The sequence below is a fragment of the Rhodamnia argentea genome, chromosome 9 (genome assembly GCF_020921035.1).
Source record: "Rhodamnia argentea isolate NSW1041297 chromosome 9, ASM2092103v1, whole genome shotgun sequence".
Lineage (NCBI taxonomy): Eukaryota > Viridiplantae > Streptophyta > Magnoliopsida > Myrtales > Myrtaceae > Rhodamnia > Rhodamnia argentea.
The window spans coordinates 13,177,199-13,192,570 of record NC_063158.1 but is presented as its reverse complement, the minus strand read 5'-3'; the positions used below and the strand labels follow the sequence as shown (position 1 = coordinate 13,192,570).

General features: G+C 39.1%; 1 protein-coding gene and 1 long non-coding RNA gene across 2 annotated transcripts in view; both read right to left on the bottom strand.

The window, feature by feature from the left end:
* The window catches only part of LOC125316733, a 17,703-nt gene extending 2,331 nt beyond the window's left edge, over nt 1-15,372 (bottom strand). Inside the window, exons 1-2 of the long non-coding RNA XR_007199816.1 lie at nt 15,360-15,372; nt 7,952-7,953 (exon numbers count right to left, since the gene is read on the bottom strand). This is a non-coding gene — a long non-coding RNA (uncharacterized LOC125316733). The remainder of the gene's footprint in view (nt 1-7,951; nt 7,954-15,359) is intronic.
* Nucleotides 1,366-6,953, bottom strand: LOC115729009 (endoplasmic reticulum oxidoreductin-1-like). The gene is made up of 9 exons (XM_030659428.2): nt 6,311-6,953; nt 5,811-5,942; nt 4,262-4,520; nt 3,914-4,024; nt 3,300-3,418; nt 2,985-3,089; nt 2,661-2,863; nt 2,330-2,453; nt 1,366-1,861 (listed from the first exon to the last, which is right to left on the bottom strand). Exons 1-9 carry the CDS (start codon nt 6,485-6,487, stop codon nt 1,679-1,681), a joined length of 1,413 nt encoding a protein of 470 aa, XP_030515288.1. The 5' UTR covers nt 6,488-6,953; the 3' UTR covers nt 1,366-1,678.

Here is a 15,372-nt window from a genome sequence, read left to right as displayed (position 1 = left end):
CCTTCTTCTCCCTCGGCGGGTTGCCGGCCACGGCCGCAACCGGTGACTCCGGCCTCGAGCAAGGAAAGCTATAGCGAGGAACAAAGTCGTAACATCCATCCCGAACTTCTCATGCCCCACGCAGAGCTCGGCGGCGGACTCGCCGCGCAAGATGACGTCGACCTTCCGGTCTTGAGGCTCACCGCCCCGACGTAGTTGACGTCGGCAAGTGGGTCGATGAGGCATTCAAAAGTCGATTTCGAGTCATCGCCAAGGGTGGCCTCCAGGAGGCGTTGCAAGACCTCCGCAGCGTAGTTGACGTCGGCAAGTGGGTCGATGAGGCATTCAAAAGTTGATTCCGAGTCGCCGCCAAGGATGACCACCTTCATTTGTTTCCACAAAAATTAGAGTCACATCTCTCTCCCTCTATTCTCGCACTTTTACTAACGGCCAAGTGAATCTCCATTTTCTCTATTTTCACAAGTTTGCCCGATGGTGAACATTCGCCTAGAAAACGATTCATAGCAGTCACCCATGAGCTCCCTTACTAAGCAATGACGACAACTAGGCAACTCTTCCCGCAGATTCCGATCACGAGAGACTTTTAAGGCCACGGAAATTCATTGAAGACTTCACGGCCACAATAGAGAGCACGGTTGCGAGTCCCCCGCCTTGCAAGGTGGCAATTTCCGTGGGCACAAGAAGTTGACATACGAAATTGATTTTGATTTGAGATTGCCGAAACATCCCTAGAACTCACCATGAACCGTGAGGCTCCTTTGCTTGAGACATCGCCGTGCACACCATCGCCGACCCTATCTACAAGTAAGATCGAATCGATTTGATATTGTTTCAAATTCGGAAAGATAACCTTGAACCAATTCACTTTAATTTTCCTTTATTTTTTAATTTCAAAATATAAAAAAGAAAATCATAAAAAGAAAATCCAAAAAATCGCACCTTTGAACTTCAAGTCAAAATTCATCGAAATTGCCAAATTGAACTTTTTTCATGAAATTAGTACCGGAAGGACATTAATTAAAAAATTAATATAATCAAGTCTCCGAACTTAAAATAAGACGAATTTTCTTTACCAAACGGGGGAAAATATTTTCCGGAACTTTTTCAAGTTTTTGCCAAACATCGAAAAAGGAAGTCATTTTCCTGGAAAATATTTTCCGGAAAGGTCATATTTTCCATGAAACAAACGGAGCAGTAGCTCTAATTGATACAGAGAAACGAAGACTACAACATTTTAGTCCTTATTCGTACGTTTTTGCCTGTTGAAGAGAAATGGAATAGTGTCATCTGTGTAAGTTAGTTGAGCTTATAAGGAAAACTTAACCTAAATAGATTGTCCCTGTCACAGAATCAATCCAGCTGCAAAAATCAAACTGTAAAAGAAAAGAGAATCGTGCACATTACTTACAGTGGCGCAACCATAGAACCATGAGAAGTTTCTTGCATCAGTCAAACCTAAAATGCTTGCCGCCGCATATACATGCATCGTTCGATGCAGAAGCCCAAAAGCAAAACCTAATACAAAAGCTTCCCCTCTTTCTTGGTTCCTTCAGTTGCTTTCAAATCTGTCTATGAAGTGTATCTCTGTGGTGCATAGGCTTCGAAACCCAAAGGGTCAATTTACTGTGGCACAACTCAAAATCCCATATGTTATCTAATACCATCTACCTAAATGTTCTTAGACTACATGTGATTTCAAGGATGCCAACATCTTGTGGAACGGGCAACTTGCGGCTTTCTGTTCAGAAGTCAGCCCAATCTTTTCGGACGAGCGTCCCGTTTCATGAACCAATTTGACAGATTCAGAGAGACGGTTAAGCAGGTTCATCAAAGCAATTACTTCGTTCCGTTGCAGCTGCAGCTGAAGGCAAAGGAGAAAAAAGAAGAGCATCAACTAATTACATTCCAATGATATCCAAATGATTAATCTCAGTTGCATTGTGATTGGTTGAGGTTTGTGTCAGTGTGACATCAAAGGACAATTTCATTCTAGGCAGAATAAGCTTAGAGGTATATATATCAAACATAAATGCAAACCGTGCTATGGAGCAGATCCACTATTTGCACAACATTGTTCGCCTACTTTTATAAGAAAAAAGAGACGCTTTTGTTTAAGTTTTCCTGTTATGTTCCAAATTGGCCCATCAATTAAATTTTTTCAAATTGAGAAAACTGAGTCAATTGAAATCATTCAACAGCAAACTGCGAAAACTATCGACATTTATCGACTTTTCTTGGTTTCCCAATTCATCTTTTAATGCGAATGCCTAAAAAGCGCCATGAGTAGCTTAAAAAGGACAGCAGGTCATTTCAAAGAGAAGACACTCACTGTCTGGTGCAAGTTTTCCTGACCATCAACAGAGAAGAGAATCTTCAATGCAGTTCCAAGCCCAAGAACTTGAAGTTTTCCCCACAACCGACACTTTTCACATCCTACACAGTCCATAAGCGCACTGCACATTCCATTAAAAGAATGTCAGCGTCCCAGGATGATTAAAAATAAGACAAGGAAATATAAACTCAACATCAGAAATCTAGAATGACTACTTTCCTTTAAAAAAAAAAAAGGGGAAAAGAAAAGAGCCAAATGCAAATTTTCTGATTGTGCTACACTTTCTGGATTGGTCACTTCAATTCAATTATAAGAAAAGCTATAGAACCTGATATTTCTGAATTGATTCTGAATTTTCTGCTTCAGTTCAGGTCCATTTTGGCCTTTCCACAGCTTTGCCTCATCAAATGGGATTGGGCAAGCAGCTTGAAGTTTCGAATTATACAAGAGCTGTCTCATCAAGGAATGCGTCTTTAAATCCTCATTAGGATTGCCTGTATCATATGATGCTTGTTCCAAATACTCTGCCGCCTAAAATCAACATTAAATCGCCACAGATATGCCATGGTCAGCTTGGAGGACTTTTCCAGGATAGGATGACCGAACATCAATGTAATGGTTCTTCAAAATGAAAACAAACTTCCTGATTCACCTTCGTGACAGCACGGAGAACAAAGAGAAAAGTGAAGTACAAGTTTCTGACACGATCTGGGTATCTCAAAACACGATCATGCAGCAACATGAGATTTTGGCCCCACTGGAATAGTATAAAACAAAAAAATGTAATGATAGTCAGGTACTTAAAGCATAGCAAGTTCTTGTAGAACTTGAGAAAGCACGATTACACATAAGAGATGGCTAACTTCATCCTACAGTAAAAGAAAGTAGCAGGAATCTGAAAAGGACAATGTAGAAGAATCATTAGAAACCAAAAGGATTGATCTAGATCATATAGAGCAAGACTTACCATGTTTTTAGTTTCATCAAGAAGAAAATCTGCAGCAATGTGAACTGAAATGGAAGAGTGAAGACCAGATATCAACTTGTACAATATCCGTTCCTCTTGGCACAACTCTTCAGATGGATCTGTTAAACAGGTTGAAAATTTAATGTGCATTATTTTCACCATAGCAAGAAATCAGATCGGGAAGACCCACAGCTAATGCAACAAATTATTTCACTGGAGAAACTTAATTTGAAATTAAAGTACTTTGTAGAGAGACAGTTCTTAAGGTACAAGATGAAACTTCTGAGTAACTTCACACCAAAACTCCTTATATTCTCTTATTGTCTTTTGCATGAAGTGCAGCTGCTCTTGCACACTAGCACATATGCAACCACCACCATGCAGAGAGAGAGAGAGAGAGAGAGAGAGAGAGAGAGAGAGGGGGGGGGGGGGGAGAGGGAGAGAGGAGGGGAGGAGGGAGAGGGGAGAGGAGGAGGGAGAGGGGAGGGAGAGGGAGAGAGAGAGAGAGAGAGAGGGGAGAGGGGAGAGGGGGAGGGAGAGGGGGAGAGAGAGGGAGGAGAGGGGAGAGGAGAAGAGGGGAGAGAGGGAGGGAGAGGGGAGGGGGAGGGGGTCACATTTGGGACAGTTTTCCGCATAAATAGCATCCCAAATTCTTCTGGCCGATGGGCCAGTGTAGCCAGTGTAGCGTTCAGGATTGAGTTGGAGATTCACATATGTCATTTCAGCTGCAAAAGGAAAACAACAGTATATAATCCATATGGATGCCAAATGCCGACCTCAAACAAACAACAATTAAATGAATTCCATGAGCAAGCATAATTTGAAGTTCGAACAAGTGATCCCCAGCCAAAATTAATTTAAATAGCAGGAACTGTTCAAAATAGAAAATGAGATTCGGGCTTTTTACACTCATGCGCGCTCGCTCAGAGAGGGGCAGAAAGGAACATAGACACACTACATACCATTATCAGTTTCATCATCAATTGTCCATGGATTGTCTGTTTCTGACCAGCCTCTAAAAGCATTGCTATCCAAAGTACGATCCACAGCAGCTTCAGGTTTTCCTTCTTGACACATGAGATCGTCAGACGGAAGGATAGGATTGGACGGACGTTTAAATGATTCTGGGAATTCACTCTCTGGGCATTCACAAACACTACAATCCCGCAAACGACACATTCCATCATCGGGCCAAAAGGGGCAGTCACACCACAACTTGACCTACAAAATTATATTTACAGACTCATTTCAAGTAATTGTAGTAAAACCTGACCTGTTGAAGACACCACAACCCGAGCCTTTTGCTTTTCCATGACTCTACATATCCGACAGCATCACTAGGCAACATTCAACTTTGCAGAAGACAGCTTTTACTTGCAGAAATGAACATGTTTCCACATATAGAGAATAGACTACATGTACAAAAGAATCTTCACACCATTAAGATTGAGGACACAACTGACAATACGAAGACTGTTTTCAAGAGAATGCTCAGTAATATCTTTGGGCTCTCACTGGATGACTTACGATTGCTACCAATGGTTCACCAGAACTGTCTAAAGATATAGGTGGAATGATGGAATGACAAATAAAACCATGATTTTGCATTAATTAGCCGTTATATAGTGCTAGTAACAAAACAGAAATGACCTGACAAAATGTGAGATATAACATCTGAAATGAAGCAGGGAGAGACTCCTCAGCAATCTCTCCTAGTGAGCCCATTGAGCTTGATACCAGAATCAGTGTTACTGGGATGGTAATGAATCAGCACTGACTGATATAAGTTCATTGCGCCAAATTCAGATACTCTTACTTCTGTTTTGCTAAAACTGATTTGCCCAATTGACCACACCACATACTCATACAATCAAAAAACATTGATAAACGTAATGTCATTAATGTATTCTAGAACAAATTATCACACAATTTTAACCTAATTTAGATTTTCAAAACCATAAGAAATAACTTAGATGCAACATGGTATTATTTTATTGGACTCATAGTAGTCAATGTTGGCCTGCCTTTGTAATTTCCAATGTACATAAGTACAAAAAAGTACAACATTCTCATATTACCCAGTGAGTGACTCAAACGAATGCATCAAACCATACCACAACAACAATGACTGAAAAAGCATGCCTTTCCGTAAGACACCACATTCTCAGTAAGCGGTGCATCTAGTTGCCATTCCGGAACCACAATCCATAGCATACAACAGTGCAGGTCACCATTGTTAAATTGTACTGCCACATGGATAATGTGACCTTAAAAGTAGTTGCTTGGATGATGCCTACCGTAAGAGTACCTACTCTCTATTTGCTTTCTCATAGTTGTCATTTAGCACATTCTTAGCATCTTGAGAGAGCTAACAAACAGGCCAAGTACAGCAAAAATGGGTATATACAGCTAAGATGACTTCTTGATCACTTCACTTCCTTAAATAACGCAATGACAAAAGCAATTTTGAATCAGCAAATAAACAATCCCAAAGTGATACAGTAAACTGACCTTGAAGTATCGAAAAAATGGGGTCTTGACCAGATCCTGGAGCAGGGGATGCAGCACTTCCTCATTGAGATGGTCTACAGTCTCATATTCACAACAACAATCCTCCACCATCCCTCTATACGTATGCCCATCCTGCAAATTTTACAGATCAGAACAGCTGAAAAAACTACAGATATCGGAAACACCCATGCGTAGACCATTGCTCACTCTAACAGAGGAGAAGAGGGATCCTCCAACAGTATACCCCAATTCGATCATTTTGACCTACTCTGACTCTATGACTGTACCCGCCTCTACAAGATATGTCTCAGCGAGGAAACATGGGCAAAACCCACATGCAAAAGAAACGATGGAGAGCTAAAACTCGACAACAACGGGATACCAAAAACGCAAAGGCGCTTCCATTCACTAAGAGCCCGAAAACCAGAAATGGTAAATGTTTCCTCCTTAGAGACTGAATTACGCATGAAATCAAACAAGAATCATGCAGAAACCAATACCTTGGCACAAGGACAAGGATTGTTATTAATGCGCGAAAACAAATTCATCTTCGGGGCAGCTGCCCAACTCATTCCCACAGCGAGTAAGACGATGATGAGAGCACCGATTGCGCCGTTGCTCCATCGATTCCCCTTACCCTTCGTCGCCTTCTTCTTCTTCTCAATCTCCTCCACCATCACTTCTGTATGAACAAATATGCCAAAACTCTACAAGAAAACAGAGAAACCCCTAAACCCTTCAAAACCCCCCACCACGCGAAAATCAAGAAAACACGAAAGAGAAGGGAAATGGGTAATGGTGGGATCTGATGAGGGGTTAAATTGAGGAACTGGGTCGATGAATGAGCAGACAGATGGCCAAGCTGGATTGGTCGTATGACACAGTAAGCGTGTTCAATGAGGTGGGACCGAACCAGAGTTGGGTTTCTTCTTCGCAGGTGGTGGTGGGAGCTGAGATGGAAAAACTTTGACGAAGAAAAAATCAATCGACAAAATGAGGGGCGTGGTCGACGGTTTTCCTTTTAAACCGTGGAATGATGTTGGTAATGCTCTGCTTCGATTCTAGAAACTGAGGGCGAAGGAGAAGATCCCCGGACAGGAGCTGTGCTGGATCCAATCTGCGTACTTGCAAGAAGACAAATTACAAATTTGGTTCTGCCCGGAAAAGGCGAAAACAAAAGGGAAAGAACGAGAACTTGGTCGCCAAAGAAGAGAACTCTGACCTTTTTTGACTAGAACATCTTCTTTGGGCCCTGAAGGCTCATGAGAAAGACATCTTGGGCATTATAAGCTTCTGATGGGGCTGACTCAAGAGCACAGGACATTCTTGAGGCCCAGCTAGACAGGCTGCCTTACCAAAATTCTACGCATCTTGTGTTTCGGAAAATTTTCCAAAAATTCATAAATCTATCGTATAATGGCTAATTTGATTTTAAATTTTGTAATTCTCTCAATTTGGCCCTCAACCTTTAACGATTTATCAATATAATCCTTCCGGCCATTTACGATCGAAAATGGCTGATGTGACGGTCCAATCGATCTGGGCTGTACTATGTAGCCGGAGCCGACATTGACAATTTTTTAAAATTTTATGAATTTTTTATTTTTTTTTTGTTCTTTCTTTTCACCGGTGATCGATCTAAGATGATGGTCGGCAACCGGTCACAATGAAAAAAATGAATAGAAATAACTAAATTCATAATGAAATCTCTAAAAATAATAAAAAAAATTGTAAAGTGTCCACATTAAAGTGGTACATAGGACAGCCGTTGTCTACATTAGAAATTTTCATCCAAAATTGATCGGAAGAGGGCTACATTCACAAATTGTTAGCACAATGTAAAAGTTCAAGACCGAATTAGTATCGATACAATAGGAGAAGAACTTTTTTTTGGTAATTTTTTTGCATATCTTTCTCCTCGGTTAATGCTTCCCTTACAATGAGACGACACAATCTCAACCGTCGATCCACACACCATCATTTTGCATAGGAGAATGCTTTCCCGATAGTCCGACAATATTTTCAATTATTTCTGATCATAAATTCACATACCATCACCACATGTTTTGCATAAAGCACTCATTAATTGGAACATCGTAAGGTCAAAAATAGTGACAGATCTGTCAAACTCTCGGATTAACGGCTTCCTTTTGCATAAAGCACTTATTGATTGAAAGAAATAACCGATAGTACTGTCAAACTATCAAGTTAGCAGCTTCCTTTCTCCTCCGTTGAAATGGATTGATTACAGTGGAAGATGTGAGATGTGTCCATAAAAGTTGAACTTGATCCATGTTGCTAAAGACTAAACCAGTACTTTTGAGCCAAAGTTTCGAGCAACTTCGAGCTTTCAAAGGCTTTTGAGCCAAAGTTTTGGTGTTTTGTAACGTAATCACGAGGGCCCTTAGTGGAAAATCCATCTTTGGAAATGCTCCAAACTCAAGACAAGTCTCCCTAGCTTTGAGTTTTTAGCATTTTCGAAAAGCCGCTTGAGAGGTTTAATGAATTTTTTTGTCTTCCGATCTTTGCCCTTGCTAATATATCGGTATTTAGGTTTTGTTTCTATTGCTTGGACATTGACGGAGACCATTGTGGTTGGGAAGCTTCGCGGAGGAGGTCAAGGGATGCCGACTTCGCCTCGCCCAATATGGCACGGACCTTAGCAACCTATCGCCTCGATCGCGCAGCTTTTGACACGCTTGTTTTAACAATTTGTTGTTCGCGCTTGTTATATATGTGGCTAAATTCGTTGGTTCATGTATTGTCATTTTACCTTTTTGTTAGCGAGGCCTTTTCCCTTTTTATTTAATCCTTTTATTACTTTTCACAAAATATGTTCTTAGTTTAAGTTGCTATACTTCTCAAATTTTAAGAATTTTTTAAATATTAGTAGCTTAACTTTTTGACACTTTAAATACATATATGTGTTTATATGCATAATTTTACCTTACATTTTTCATTTAAGAAGACTTCACCTAATACTAGATGCATTAGTTTATCTTTTAAGTGATCCAAAAATACCTCAATTATATTTCAACACTTAGAGAATTCTATTATCAACTATATGTTAGAATATATATTTTTATGTGAGCTTTATAAATTGTTATTGTAAATATTAATTGATTTAGTAAAGAAAAGATATACAGTTTCCTATTTAGTCTAATATGGAGTTGGATAGTGTGGGCTGAGATAAGTCTTATCTATAACGAGGGAATAGGTTACAATCTCAATAAATAGAGCTCAAGTCCCTCCTCTAAGTCCTAATGTCCACATAGCCTCATATAAAGAGTCATCGGTAGCGATACGTGAGTGGCCATCTCATTGAAACATGTGCATAAAAGGGGGTTTATAAAGGAGAAGTTTTTTAGCAACGGATCATCGAAAAGTCCACATCAAGGACATTGGATTTGAAAAAAGCTTCGTCAATTTTTCTACTCTATGAAATTGTGATTTGCCCACACACACACACACACACACACACACACACACACACACACACACACACACACACACACACACACACACACACACACACACACACACACACACACACACACACACACGTGATGATCTTGAGTTATTGTATAAGGTTATTAATCATAGTATACATATGATATCAAAGCCAATGTGTTCTACATCTCAAATTATGCTTTGGTGTTTTTCGAAATTTTATTTTTGGTAAAAGTGAAAAATAATTATATATTCGAAAAGTACTCGTCCATATGAGAAAAACCATATGAAGATCGCCACCGAAGGACGCTGGACACGCCGCCACGCGAGGCTACGCGTCGGCGGCCATTGGGCTCGTGGCAACCACGGGCCAAGAACGTCCCATGCTCTAGACCCGAGCCTTGCACGTGCTGCATGACGTCATTTCAATCCAGAGCGGATCCGACCCGACCCGGTTGACTATTGACTAGGGCTTCCCGGTCGAACATATTGTTGATCGGTCAGATCGGGTTAAGCATGACCCAGCTCACAAGTTCGGTCGGGGGAGCGGTTAGACTGGAGAAAACCGGCCAAACCGGTTTGAAGAACCGGCTGAGAGCCGAACACGTATGCTGCACATGTCGGCGCGTGGGCCTCACTCGCCGAGGACTCGGGTGGCGCGTGAGGGAGCATACGATGTCCGATCGGAGAGTTTTAGGTACCGGCTTGCTCATATGCTTATGCTTTACAATGTGGTATATTTATTTTATATGTTTGACGCATTTATGGATGGAAAATACCAACGACACCCTAAATATGTGGATTGTTTGGAGTATTTTTGGTATATTTCTATGTATTTGTCTATTGTTTCATAAAATACAGGTGCAATCTCACATGTAAGTACCACATACAGATATATGGAGCATAATTTATCAATTACATGTATATGGTTTAACATGTATTGTTAAGTGTTTTAATGTAAATTAGCACGACATGTAATTTTTGTGAGAATTACCCCTAATTTCTGAAATTACATACGGTAAATGTGAATTATGAAGTTTATATCACAATTTCATAAAAATTCAATTAGGTTGTGATCACCAAAGTAGCACACTTGGTTGGGTTTAATGAATAACGCTTATAAAGTATTGGGATATCTCATATTTTAATGAGTAGTTATACTCTCGAAGGAGGTAATTGTGTATTATTACATGGAGGGTTATATGTACTGTTGACACCTAAATTTTGATTTTTAGAAAATCATTCATATAAGCATAAAATGAGAGTTATTCATAATTCTCACAAAAAATAAATTTTCATGCATTGCATATTTAATTTTCGTCGGTTAAGTGTACGTCATGTCGGCTAGAGCCAGAGATAAGTCAATTGAGCATGATTCCAACGGACGTCCGAGTTAAAATCGACTCGAAAGTCACTAGAGAGGGTGCAGAATTTTTTACTATAATTTTGGACTCAAAACAGCCCGTTTGAGCTCTTAAAATTGCAAAAAAGCCTTAATTAATTACCCATTTTATTAGTTAAGGTCCAAGTTAGTCCGAAATCACAAAACGAGCCCATAAAACATTGAAAAGCAGCCCATTTCACTCTCCTCATTCATTTGGCCGAAAATTGTAAGAGTCTAAGTCCAATAAGACTCCTCAAGATCAGAATTTTCGATTTAACGATCGATATCTAATTTGAGCTTTTGATCTAACGGTTTAAATGAAAACCTACGCTTACCTTGCATTCTATATAGTCATCATTATGTCTAGGGTTATAAAAAAAAGGCCAATTCATTGTCAAACCCGGCAAAAGTGTGAGAAAAGGGGCCACGCAATTACACATGCAAGGCATACCGATAGAGAGAGAAAAAAAGACGACCCCATGGAAGGCGCTTCTCGATTGGCCTTAGAGTTTCTCTTTTTCCTGGAGCCAATGGTGACGCCACATACGGGAGGCTTAGCTTCCTGATCTTCTCTAACGCTTCAAGGGCCCAGAGTCAAAGAGAAAGAGAAGATGGCTATGGCTACACATGAAAAAATAAAGGGTTTTATATTTGCAGCCATGCCAATTTTCTTTTGCAGGTTCTAGCGATCCTTTATACCTTCGATCGTGGTCTACTTGTCCAGACAAAGCTACCGCACTGATGTGATCCGTAGCCGGTCACTCATCAACGCAAGCAGTCCACGAGTCCTTCGCCAGGCACGAGTCCATGAGCTGCTTTCCGGCCATCAAGAACAGGCTGCACGATTCGCTGGTTCGTGGGACCACAAGCACGAACCCACAGTCGTCGGTACCTATGGCAGATTAAAAGGAGCCCAAGCGGTAGAGCCAAGCGTGAAAAGGTTTCGCGGAGGAAGACTTTGAGCACACCAGCACGAGCCTGCGAAGATACCCACGGTGTTAAACTTCTCACCGCGCCAAGCTACCCCAGACGTTCGAGCTCATCAACCTCGGACCATTGTAGAGTCCCGTCATCCACCGTTGCCATGAATCCTCGTCGAAGCAACCACCGAGAATTAGTCAAAGATTCCATCAGTATTTAAACTCTGGAAAGTCTCTCTTGATTTCCACCGTTTCCAGTGAGGGCACATGGTTCAACAGTCCATGGTAAATCCCAGAACTTTATTGCCTCCCATTGTCTCGTTTCATGATAGCTTTGCAGGAATCTTTGGCGCAAATTCTTTCCTCGACGCTCGTGAATATTTTGGAAATTCATCATAATTATCGACCGTCTGAGAAGACTTCCTCCTGTCGTCGAAGTTCCCCCTTGCTTCGGTATGCCGCGGGGTTGAGCCGATCCGTCATCCGCAAGTCAGTCCAAGATTGAGTTATGATTCGATTCAGTTCAAATTCGAAAACACAATCTTTGGACTCTTTTGGAGCGTTTTGGCGATACATCATCCTAAGAGTGGATTGTTTTGGGCGAAATTCCAACTTGCACACGTGCAGGATTTTTCAGCTTGAAAAAGGTAAATTTCTTTAACTCTTGATTGCGAATCCATGCTTGTTTAATTGATGAACATAAACGATTTGCGGTAAAAATTGAAGAAGTTCAAACCTTTTTCATCAATCCATGGTCAAAACTGAAAATTGCAATCTTTGGGATGAAAGTTCTGTTTTCTTTGAACAGGTTCGATTTGATCTTAAAGGGTTGAATTTTCTTTGAGAATTGATAAAAGTAAAACTTTGAACCATGTCTTTTCTCAATATAACGGACCATTCAACGATTTTTAAGGTCAATTTGAATTAAATAAAAGATGGAGAATTTTTATGAAATTGAATTCAAATCTTCGTTTCAATGGCTAGTGGGCTGAATTACGCAGGTGGATGAATTCTTGTTGTGATAATTATCTTTTGCTCTTGAATTGGTGAATTGCATCTATCCGTTTGATGTTTAATGTTACTTCTATGCTATGGATAAAGTTTTGAGCCTAATCGGAATATATCCGAAATTTGAAAAGTTATCTATAGTTCTTATCCGAAATTTGAGTAAAGATATGAATTGTGAAGATAAGATTTGATCTTAAAGATAACTTTCTCAGGATGCAAGATAGGATTTCATTCAAATAAAGATAACTTTTAAAATTTTGGAAATTATCTAAAATTCTTTGAAAATTTTAAGGGATAACTTTCCTAATTTAAAAGATTCGAATAACCAAAAGATTATCTAAGATTCTCAGAAATATCTCAAAAAGATAATCTGAATCCCGATCATATCTTTGTGCATATCTTTTGGAATATTCAAGATTATCTTGTGGTGAATTCGGATCCTTTAAAATCCTGACCATATCTTTTAAGTTCGGATAATTATCTAACAAATTCATTCCAAATCTCAAGAGATAATCTTTCCTAAGTTTAAAAGATATGTAATCCCTTGCAAATAGGGGCTTATCCCCTTTAAAATTTGGCATCTATCCCTAGTTAGCCGACATTTTTAAATTTGAATATTTTTAAACAAACATGCCCGTAATATATGCTCATTTGTGCCTAGACCCTTCGAAAAATTAAATTGCAAGCCTTAACCATGATCTTACGGGATGATATGGCAATTTAGTATAAGATTTCATATTCTACCTTTTGGCGAGAAGGGATGTTGATATCTTATACCACTATCCGCATACTAGCTCAAATCTTCGAAAATATAGCGGATAAAATCTCGTTTTAGCCTAGATCTTTGAGAATGAGAGGATTTATCCGAAAATCGGATTACAAGGTATATTATGGGCATTTTTGTTTAATCTTGTTCAAATTCATGTGCTTAAATTCAAAAATCCGAAAATGAAAGAAAGGAAATCGCAAATCGCAAATCATCAATCAAGAAAAGGCATTTTCATGAAATCGAGTACCGAAATGGTGTTAATTAAAAATTAACATAATCAAGTCTCTGAACCCTAAATCTCTTATTAGCAGAAAATAAAGTATTCTCCCGTACTTTATTTAGGTATCTAATGTACCTACCAAAAAGATTAGTGGCGGCTCCTAAAAAAGGAAAAAATCAAACCTAAGTTGCGAATTGGTAGGGCTTGGGGGAGTCCGTATTAAGTTAGTTAATTCACCTAATTAACTTAACAATCCATTAACCTAAATTAGAAGCCTAGGTCGCGACATGTACAGCGTATGATTGAGATTGATTAGTCAAAGTATCTTCATACACTCAAAGATGGTGATTAACGAAGATTAAAATAAATTCTCATGACCGCTGTAATGTAAAGAGTATACAACTACATATCATGTTTTCCGCCCAAAGGTGATTATATGATGATGTATGTAACTCTCAAGGTAAATTTTCACATTATGCTAATTATAAATATTAATTATTTTTCAAACACCTTTTCTATGAGCAGCAATTCTATAGCTATTGAGATTCTTACTAGTTCCAATTTTGAGAAGTTGAGAGAGAATTTTCTATTTGGTATGGAACTAGCGGATGTTCATGTTGCTTTTAATGAGGATAAAATGATAGCTCTCATTGAGGTAGTACAAATGCCCAAAAAGCACATTTTGCCGTTTGGAAAAATAGCAATAAGATTTGCTTACCGTCTATGAAGCAATTCATACGGGAACATCTTATAAGTGATTTTGCTGCTGACATCACTGCTAAGTAAATAATGGAGGCCTTTGTGCCAAGAAATCGTGACTCTCTTAATGTTGAAGTTAGGACACATCTATCGGGGTTATTCAATTTGAAATATGATGGTTCTGCTGGTGTTGAAGATTACGTCCTAAAGATGGTAGATTTGCAAACAAAGCTCAAAATGCTTGTTATTAAAATCCTTAGTGCTTGTATTGTGCATATTGTACTCAACTTTCTTCCACCTAAATTTGGCATTATCCAAACACAGTATGATATCGTTGATCAGACATAAACAATTATTGACTTGATTGCAAATGTGGTGTCAAAGGAGATGAAGTCGAAGAAAGTTAAAGCGCATATTGCTATGTATGCTACTTCTAGTTTCAGTGTTAAGAAGAGTAAAGTGCATAAAAATCGTACTCATAAAGGAACTCATTTATCCGTTGGTCCATCCGACAACTTAGGTCCAAAGAAATTGACCTTTAAAAAGGACGACAATGTTGGTAAGGATGGTATCTATTTCTTCCGAAAGAATTCCGTAAGAAGAGAGGAGGCGTAAAGAAAGACTGCCTTAAATATAAAAATTAGTTGTCTAAACATGAGCCTAGAGGTAATGATTTTTTGGCATTGGTTTGTCAATCTAATTTATCAGAAGCCCTATCTTGCTCGCAATGACTAGATAGCAGTGCAACTAATCATGTTACGTTTACTATACATGGATTCATAAATAAGAGGAAGCTAAATAAGGAAGAATCAAAACTCACCATAGGAAACAACAATAAAGCTAACGTCGAGTTCGTGGGAGTTGTTATTTTAATTTCAGACTATGCTTTTAATTTAATGTTAAAGAATACATTTTATGTACCTCCATTTAGACGAAATTTAATTTCCGTATCAAGTTTGGACACGAGTGGTTACTCTTTTGAGATTTCAAACAATGCAATTTCTATCTCTTTTAATTCGAATAAAGTTGGGTATAGTATTATGTCTAGTGGATTGTACAGATTATGTTTATCTCCCAACGAAATATAGGTCGCTTATACAACTGAAAATGTT